This window comes from Penaeus chinensis, chromosome 40 (assembly GCF_019202785.1).
Source record: "Penaeus chinensis breed Huanghai No. 1 chromosome 40, ASM1920278v2, whole genome shotgun sequence".
NCBI lineage: Eukaryota > Metazoa > Arthropoda > Malacostraca > Decapoda > Penaeidae > Penaeus > Penaeus chinensis.
The window spans coordinates 27,953,386-27,963,385 of record NC_061858.1 but is presented as its reverse complement, the minus strand read 5'-3'; the positions used below and the strand labels follow the sequence as shown (position 1 = coordinate 27,963,385).

Here is a 10,000-nt window from a genome sequence, read left to right as displayed (position 1 = left end):
ATATATATATATATATATATATATATATATATATAATGTACACAAATGTGTAAATGTATGTATATATGTGTGTATGTATATGTATAGATATTTATTTGTATATAGATATATATATGTATATACATATATACATATATATATATAGATATACATATATATAAATGTATATACATATACACATATACATACACATATTTATGTATGTGTGTGTGTGTAGATAGATATACATATGTACACACCTATATGTATGTACGTATGTGTGTATATATATATATATATATATATATATTTCTATTTGTTTATATTTATATCTATATTTCTGTTTGCATTTATATTTATATTTAGATATTTATGGTTATAGCTACATTTATATTTATGTTTGTTTATACTTATAATTATGTTTATGTTTATATTTATATTTAATTTTATATTTAGATATTTAGGGTTATGGTGATATTTATATATGTTTAGGGTTATATTATTTTATATTTTTTAATTTATTTATAATCATGTTTATGTTCATGTTTATGTTTATATTTATATTTATATTTATATTTATATTATATATATATATATTTATTTATTTATTTATATATATATATATATATATATATATATATATATATATATTATCTTTATATTTATTTATGTTTATGTTTTTATATATATCATATATTTATATTTATTTATTTATATACATTTTTTTAAGAGGTTAAAGGAGGGATTAATAGTTATAAGACATAATGAATCTCACATTAGATTAGTTTAATCAGGTGTGATACTGAAGTGAACAGATTCAATCGTTCCTGAACTTAGGATCACATCCTCAGGAGACTAAGCTGCTCTGGCCTCCACACCTTCTGGTCTGTGGCAAAGGCCAGCAAATACCTTTTCTAACATTCCTTATTTTAATTTATAATTCCTCTCTGCTTTGTAGTTGGATGACATTGTAAGCCTTGCGTCACAGCTCCAGCCAGAGGACCACAAAGTTGCCGCAGAAATCTGGTTTGCAGCACTAAAACAGATCCAGACGCTGTGGAGCAAAGCCCAGCTGTCTCCATCTCGCGAGGTAGGCTGCAACGGCAATGATGATTCAGAGCGGCGGGTTGCTCTTATTTGTTAGTGATTGTATATCAGATATATTAGCTATGTAATCCTTTTTGGAAATGATGTTGATTTCTCTGCGTATTTTTTTTTTCCCCCATTTTATTTTTGGCTTATTTGTTTTTGTATGATATTGTTTTAAAAATTGTCTTTAGCAGTATGTGAGTGAGCTGTCATCTCTTGAAGATGTTAATTCATTATCAACAAGAAAAACTACAGTATTTCCAGATGAAGGTAATATCATTAGTTATGTCATCTGGTCTGTCTCTCCTTTTTCACTCTGTTAATCTTTATTTTTTATGATGATTTTATTGATGATGATAGAAAGGACACAACAGATAATTATAGTAATAGTAATAGAAATAATGATAATGAAATGATAATAGTAATCATCATCATCATCATAACAGTAATGGTAATGATAAAGATATATACATTTTAGAGAAAGAATTAAAGTATATGTAAATATGTTAAGGGCAAGATATTTTACCATTCGTAACATTGTGTAATGTTTGTGCATATGTTGATATCCTTCTTATTTGCAGAACATTCAAACAATAATGCAGCATCAATCAACATATCAAACCAGAATATTAATAGAAGAAATGGCAAAGGTAAAAAAAAAAAATTGCTTCATATTACCATATTGTTATTATTTGTTGTTATAGTATTTTTCTACTTTTTAAAGAAAGTAACAATGAAATAATAAAAGTGATTTTAAAATTTATTTTTTAAAGAGATAAAAATTAATGTAAAATAAGATTCGAAAATATTTCTTGTTTAATGATGCTGAAAGAAACATAAGCATGTGACGTTTAATTTAATAATAAGACTTGGACCATTTTTATAAATATATAGACACTGGTAAATACGGACATACATATTCAGTCCCTGTTCTTTGCAGAAGGAAGAAAGGATATGTACCAGCAGCATCCTTCAAGCCCTTCAGCTGCCAAGAAGATAAAGCAAGAGCATCAGGACCCAGAGGAAGAGATAGACGAGCAGGACTTGCGGAATGCCAAGACCCTGATCAAGCAAGAGGTTATGAACGGGGAGGAGAGCCAGAGGAACAGCGGGGATGAGAACGAGGTGCAGGTTTGCCCGTTTTCGTTTAATGTTTGGTTTACTTTTTATTGCTTTTTACATTTTTCCTTTCCTTTTTTTTTCCCTTTTTTTGTCTACTTGTTTTTCTTTTCTCTTTCTTTTTTCCTTCTTATCTCTCCTTTCTTTTTCCTCTTCTTTTTCTTCTTCTTCTTCTTCTTCTTCTTCTTCTTCTTCTTCTTCTTGTTCTTTCTTCCTTCTTGTTCCTTCCTCCTTATTCCTTCTTCTTCTTTATCTTTTCTTTTGTCTTTTCTTCATTTTCTTTGTTTTCATCATCATCATCTTCATCTTTTTCTGTTTCTTCTTTTTCTTCTTTTTTTTTTTTTCCTTCTCCTTCTTTCTTTACTTTATCTTTCTTCTTCTTTGTTTTCATCACCTTCATCTTCTTTTCCTACTCCTCTTTCTCTCACTCTTCCTCTTCCAATTCTTCCTCTTCCTCATCAACTAATTCTCCTCTTTTCCTCTTTTCTTCCATCAGTCTGTAAACTGTTTCGCAAATGCTATTGTAATTGTAAAACTTGAGACTATGAATAGCCATGCACTTTCTATATGCATGATTCTCTATCGTACTTGTTTTGTTTATATATATATTTCAGGTGCAATCTGTTCACTTAATGATATCTGCTGATCCAGTACTGGTACCAAATATGAGCAAGTTTAAGAAGGTTCAGAAGAGCAATGCCTCAGGTAAAACAGAAACAGCCTACCAGTGCGAGAAATGCCCCAAGCAGTACCGAACGCCTGTAGCTTTGTACAGTAAGTGGAAGCCTTTGTATGATTTTGCTTCTTCTCTTTCTTTTATCTATTTTTTTAAAATGAAAAATATATAGTTATATATACTGTTGCTAAAGGCTCCTATCAAATGTGAGATTTTGGAAATTTTATTTGCATTTGCTTATTTTTTTAGTGGTTGAAACCTGTTGATGGTATTTACAAGAAAGAAATTTAAGGTGATCTGTATTGTTTGCATTATCTTTTGTCTTTTTATAAGATCAAAGAAAATCTTAATACAATGTGATTTTATGGTCTATAAATTTTATTGTAATAAGTTGCAAAATCCTTGTTCACTGCAAGGAGACTTTCATATACTTATTTTTTCTCTTTACACAGAACATAGATCAACACACACCAAAAATTTAGAATGTCAAATCTGTCACCAAAGATTGTCAAATCGACATGCTCTCAATGGTAACTATTTTTTTCCTCACCTGTATTGCTTTTTCCTGTGCTCCCTCTTTCACCTCTATTTTTCTTTCACATTCCCTCTTCCTCATCATTATCTTCATCTTCCTGCTCATCATCTCATCCTCCTAGTTTTCCCCTCCTTCTCCTCTTCCTCCTCCTCTTTTTCCTCCTCCTCCTCCTCCTCCTCCTCCTCTTCCTCTTCCTCTTCCTCATCTTCCTCTTTCTCCTCTCAAGAACTTTGTTACAGTTTTCAGCATGTATCTTGTAGCACTGTTATCTTTAGTTTTAATTAGATTTCTCATAGAATTATGTTGAGTTTATGTAAAAAGAAAATAAATACTTTTCTGAAATCTTATACTAATACTATATTTGTAACAGTACTCCCATCTTCATCTTCATTTATTTACCTGTATATTAAATTATTTATTCATAATCACTAATCCATTGTGCTGAAACAGTCTCTAGAACTCTTATACTTAATTTTTCCAGCACACAAGAGAACGCACACAGGGGAAAGGCCATATGAGTGCAGCAAGTGCTCTTCCAGGTTCACTACTCGTGGTAATTTAGCACGACACATTGCGGGCCACGAGGGGAAAAAGCCATGGCAGTGCGACATCTGTGGCAAGAGATACACTGAGAAGAAGTCTGTCAAGGTCCACATGCGCACTCACACTGGCGAGAAGCCTTATGCGTAAGTGGCTCTTCAGTTGGGCCTTGTGTCACTGTCCTTGTGTTGTGGTTCGGGTTGTGTATTTGTGTTTTCCATGTGACTTGTCCCTGTTGATATTTTTTTTGGTTTGTGTCGCTGTGTTTGGCCTTTGTGTTGTTGTATTAGAATTGTGTCATGTCCTTTGTTATATTTTTGTGTTGTGTCCCTATGTCTTGTCCTTGTTTTTATCCTTGGTTCACTTTCCTTGTATTGTCTTATGGTTAATTCTTGGGTTTTGCTGTCGATGTCTTGTCTTTGCTTTTTGTCTTTTTTTTTTATGTCCTTATGCCTTTGTGTTGCATTCATCTTGTCTTGCATCCATATGTTCTGGGTATTGGCTTATATGCTCAATTTGTGCAAAATTAGGATTTGGTATTTTGGTTTTGGTTTCATTGTTTTACAGTTTATTTCTTATAAAAAGACATTGGTTTTAGGAAATAGTGCGTCTTGTAGTTCAGGCAGCTCATCATGCTGTTTGATCCTGTTTAATGCAAATATCCATTAACAGTAATTAATCTTAATTTCAGACTGTTGGAATTTCAGACCTAATGTGTATAAGCCAGGTGTTGAGTGTATTACTTGATACAATTTTAATGTAATGTTTTAAGTTTTTCTTTCTGTGTGTTGCTAAATTCTAGTATTGTCATAGCACCTTGCTTACATATTTATCATTTTTTACAAGTAGATTCAAACATTATCTTACCTCAACCTTCACCTATCTTCACTTCCAGATGTTCAGTGTGTCCCAAACGATTCTCACAGTCGGGAATCCTGCAGGCACATATGTTAATACACACAGACCAATATGCACATCTATGTGATGTGTGTGGACGCTCATTTCGGCAGCGATCGCAACTAATAACCCACCATCTGCGTCATGAAGGGGTCAGGCCCTACTCATGTACTGAGTGTGAAAGGAAATTCACGACCAAAGGTTGTTCTGTGTTTTGGTGCTTTTCTTTTTATTTGTATTCGTATTTTTATTAGTTATTTGCCTGTTTATTTATCATTATTATTTATTTTCATCATTTATTCTTGTAACTGAAGTATCATGTGCTTGACTTTCTCAGTTTTGCAGAATTGAAGTCCCACTGAAGGATTCTTGTAAACATTTAATCATTAAAGATTCCCTTTTACAAATGCATATTTCTTCAGTATATACCATTCAAATAAAGATTTCATTTGAAATTGCAAATATCATGAAAAAAAAAGTCATATCTTCCATGATATATAATAAGTATTCAATTTAGCATTCTGAAATTTAATTTCACAGGAGACATGGAGAGACACATGCGCACTCATACTGGGGAACGGCCTTACCACTGTGATGTGTGTGGCTCTTCCTTTGCTCGCCCTCAAACGCTTCAGGAACACAAGAACAGGCACTACAACTTCAAGCCATATGTTTGCAAGATATGTGGCAAAAGTAAGTGTGTTTGATTTAAATCATAATAGATTGATTAACCCTTTGGGAAAAGGTGGCATGTTATGCATGCAATGTCCACTGTGAATTTAGTGTTTATTTATAGATACCTCCACAAGTACTTAGTCACCAATGAGTCAGTCACATTTGTTTACCCTTTTCTTTGATTTTTAGGAAGATTAAAAAAAAATATATATGACTATTAGTATTTTAATAACATTATGGTAATAATAAAGTCAGTAATAATAGTAACAGCAGCAATATGAATTGTATTAGAAAATAATTTTATCATTGTCATTAATGAACTATTTTCGAAGAAAATATTGAGTCATGTTTAGCCAATCAGTGTGTGTAATACGAAATCAGATATAGCTAGAGCCATAATTATTTATATAATTTACTTGATATTGTTATAATTCCCAGAAGTAAAACAAAAATTCCACTCTTTTATTTATAATAACAAAGTGTTCCATACCAGAACTAGATGCCAGAAAAAGTCAAATTCATTTTTGACTTCAAAAGGCTAAATGGAAAAGGAGCTACCTGTCTTATACGTACCTCACCTCTACACCGTTCCTTAAAATTTTAGAAAAAAGGGTTATGTTTTTATTATCATTACCATTATTACAATGATTACTGTAATGGAAATCAAATCTTCCAAAAAATCAAGGAATGTGTAAACAGGTATGATGAGGTAGTAAGTGACTCCTTGGTGACTAAGCACTTGTAAAACTTGTCATGTATAAACAAAATTGATAAATTAAAATCTTGGTTAACATAAATAAGTTTTGCTGTATTTCTGTTTTTGTATCTAGCTGGCACTAGAAATATGACAGCTAGTAACATCTATAGAGTCAAAATTCATATCTATAATTTGATACTGAGCAGTGCATTGTCATTTTCAGGCTTCCATGAACTTGCTGCTTGTTCTCGACATGTCAAGGGCCAGCACGGGAGGGAACCAGCTGCAGCAAGTATAATCAGATTGAACAGTCAAAATCAACAAGGTATTTGACTTATGTATTTTAGATTTTGCACCCTTTTTCTTGACTTTTAAAAATTCTTTCATCGTTGCAAGTTTTTTTCTGCTGTAAAACTGTTTCTCTTTTCATTTTGAATACCTGGATAAGGTTAGTGTGAACAAGGAGGAGAGAACTTCATGTGTATGGAAAATATTTGTTAATACTGATAAAGAAGCATTAGAGGGCAGTGTATTCCAAGAAAGAGTGCAGTGAATAAATGTCTTGCCATGCAATTAGAGAAATCATACGTTGATGTAGTGTAGATTCAGTCTGGATTCACTATGTTGATTATCAGGTAAATGAATTTACCTAGCACACTTGGAGGTTGTAACAATATAAAGAATATTAAGATAGAGGTACTTGCTTATCTTCTTATATAAATATATATTTTTTTTATTTGTTTATATTTTTTTTATTTATTTATTTATTATTATTTTTTTTTTTTTATTTATTTATTTTTTTTTTTTTTCAAATAGAAGGCAGAAAAGAGAGAATTCTCTTGACACATGTTGATGTAGATGATGAGGAGAATAGAAATGAAGATGAGGATGTGGATAACGAAGGTGAAGAGGATACCAGAGATGGGAGTGAAGGAGATAAAGATGAAGATGGAGACATCAAACACCACATCTTTGTCATGCATACAGCTGATAGTGAAGAAACAAAGCTCATTACAATCGCTGAACAATCAGTAACACACGGTGGGTACATCAAAGATTATAAATTTATATTTTATCTCTCTATCTCTCTCTCTTTTGTGTTACAGATTACTGATATGTATTTCATTTCAGTGTTGAGATAGAGACTTTAATTTTGTGTATATGACTTCCTTATTGGCCCATATAATCTTGCAAATGTATTTATAAGATAAATTTCTTAAAGTAACATTCACATGGTTCACGTCATTGGCTTCAGAACAGTGATTGTATTTTCTGTTTCTCCAACAGCAGAGACTATCAGCAGGCAAGGTTCTGCTGTGACTTGTGAGGGTTGTGGCACTCTGATGTCTTCCATGGCTGTACTGAAGAACCATGCTAGGCAGTGCAAGGCTCAGGCTGGTGAGTTGAGATTCAGATATGCATATGTATGCCTGTTGCTCTTTTTTTTCTGTGACTATCCGCAAGATTATGTGTGCTGACTGATCAGGGGTGGAGTTTATTAGTCGTATCTATATTGACATAGTGTACAATTATTAATATTGCTACTTTTCCAGATATCTCACTTTTATAGTATAGCTATAAGTGTAGAGAGAAAGCTAATAGTTGAATATAACTTGATTATTAATGGATCAGTTTCCCTCCTATGAGTAAAAAAAGACCACATACCCATTGGTAATCATCCTCAGCAATCCACCAACAATTCCTTTACTCACTTCCCTTCCACCCTTGCAGGAGTGTCTGTGGCGGAGTGGCTGGTCCACGGGAGTGCAGGAAGCCCCAGCAGCGGCATGGAGATCACAGTTGGGGGCGAGAGTGGGGCTAGTGGGGACCTAGGATGTGTGGAGGAGAGCAGCAGTGGCCTGGAGTGCGTCAAGGAGGTGGACGGCTCAGGACTGAGCCACGCCGTCACCATCAGTGAGGATGGCAGCATCACCTCAGTGCCTCTGTCACAACTTGCACCATTGCATTTGCAGTTGGAAAGTAAGTTAATTGTGTGGATCAAGATTGAAAACCAGGAATTTTCTATTCTTTCCACATTTCTTTTCACTTCTTGTTTTATTTTTATTTATTTATTTTTATTCATTTATATATTTATTTTATTATTATATTTTTATAATAGTACTAGTAAAGAATTTATGTCTGCCTTTTGCCTTCAGAATGGCCATTGACTTTTGCAAGCTCAGGAAGCCATCCCCCTCAACTTATCAATGGTTTTACCCAATTGAAGCAGAGTAGTTTCTGCATGAATAATTTGATAAAATTGTCATAAAAAAATTGCGTCTTATAGGTGTCCTTAAGATTTTGAGACTGACTATTAATTTGCAGCCTTCCTTCCTTCCTTATACATTTTTGCTTTTGCATATTATTTTCATAGTAGAGAAATATGACAAACATGCATTTAAAATTTTGTTTATGAAAATACATTCTAATGAGCTCTAACACAATACAAGGTCACAGCCAATGAACTTAATATGAGTAGTTTTTGATGGAAATTACCCCTTAAAGTGTGCCCAGCCAGTTAGCCAATGTGAATCCGAGAGAAACATTGAGAAGCCTTGATGACATCACAGTAAGCAATTGGCTGATGCTGTTATTGTGTCTCACTTGGAATCAGTTTTATATTTTCATAGAATTGCTTAATCTTTCAGACATAATTTGTATTGTGAATGATGATGCAGGGTTATGGTATGATCATGATGCCCAAAAAGAATTATTGCAAGATAGTTAAAAGGGGAAATATGGTGTTATGTTGTATGATATTTGCTTTGGACTTAAAAAGAAAAAGAACATAGTAGAAAAGGAAGGAAGGGCTGCAAATAGTGGTTAATTAAGAAAATAGTTTTGACCTGAGCATACCTTCATTAGCTGCATAGAAATAGAACCAAATACCTTTCATAAGCTTGTAACATTGAAACCATATATAAACAAGCGGGTTTTTAATGTGAGAGTGTTTCTCAGCAAACTTCAAACCTCTCATCAAACTACTGGGTTTTGCCTGATAATTTCATATAACTGCAAGCATGGACAATTCAGCCTAATTTACACAAGGATGGATTTTCTGCTTATACTCATGGTGCAATGTTCATTTGTGTGAACACTGATTTACATATAAAATTACTGTATTTATATAATGAGTGCAATACATGGATTTAACTTGGTGTGGTAGATAGTATACTTTTTGAGTTACTAAATTCTCTTCTATTTCAATATTATATACCCCTTCATCTTACAGATGACTACATGGTAGTGCTCAGTGATGACACAAGAGCACAAGAAGCAACTTCCTCTTTCCAAACACAAGACTTGCAGCAGGTAAGCCTTTCAAAATAATTTTCTTTTTCAATGGATATCAGATAATCATTTTGCACCTTTTCTGTCAGTATATTCTCCATAACCTTGATTTTCCATGTTAATTTTTTCTACATAGTTACTAAATTCAGAATTATGGTTATTCACAGATGTAAGTCATCAAAAGAACATTCTGCATAGGTACATTAATGTAGTTAAGAGATTATTTATGTATTAATTTATATATTATCTTTATTTCTTTCTAACAGGTTGATGAGTCAACTCTCACAGGAACTGACTCTGAGACATCACAACCAAGAATAACACTCGTGTCTTCACTACTCAGCCAGTAATGCTGTTGCCTCCAAGTTCAATGAGCTGTATACTGCCAATTTCAAAGCATGAAAAGTATTATCATTATTATGGTTATTACGGTAATCATTATCATTGTATATTTTATTCCATGTAAGGATTTCTGAAATGAGGATCTCAAGGAAAACATTGA

At 32.8% G+C, this 10,000-nt stretch overlaps 1 protein-coding gene across 3 annotated transcripts in view; it reads left to right on the top strand.

The window, feature by feature from the left end:
- LOC125047296 (oocyte zinc finger protein XlCOF6-like) overlaps positions 1–10,000 on the top strand; it is a 12,114-nt gene that overhangs the window by 1,973 nt on the left and 141 nt on the right. Inside the window, exons 2-16 of one of the 3 annotated variants that reach the window (XM_047645541.1) lie at positions 938–1,069; positions 1,263–1,338; positions 1,650–1,718; positions 2,009–2,193; positions 2,802–2,961; positions 3,316–3,393; positions 3,880–4,084; positions 4,834–5,036; positions 5,376–5,528; positions 6,431–6,532; positions 7,024–7,248; positions 7,495–7,605; positions 7,939–8,187; positions 9,440–9,519; positions 9,765–10,000. The exon at positions 9,765–10,000 is cut by the window's right edge and continues 141 nt beyond it. In XM_047645541.1, the coding sequence (XP_047501497.1) occupies positions 938–1,069; positions 1,263–1,338; positions 1,650–1,718; positions 2,009–2,193; positions 2,802–2,961; positions 3,316–3,393; positions 3,880–4,084; positions 4,834–5,036; positions 5,376–5,528; positions 6,431–6,532; positions 7,024–7,248; positions 7,495–7,605; positions 7,939–8,187; positions 9,440–9,519; positions 9,765–9,848 (2,112 nt within the window). In that variant the 3' untranslated portion in view covers positions 9,849–10,000. Of the gene's footprint in view, positions 1–937; positions 1,070–1,259; positions 1,339–1,649; positions 1,719–2,008; positions 2,194–2,801; positions 2,962–3,315; positions 3,394–3,879; positions 4,085–4,833; positions 5,037–5,375; positions 5,529–6,430; positions 6,533–7,023; positions 7,249–7,494; positions 7,606–7,938; positions 8,188–9,439; positions 9,520–9,764 lie in introns of all 3 variants that reach the window. The other 2 variants (XM_047645542.1, XM_047645540.1) reach the window with 2 other exon arrangements.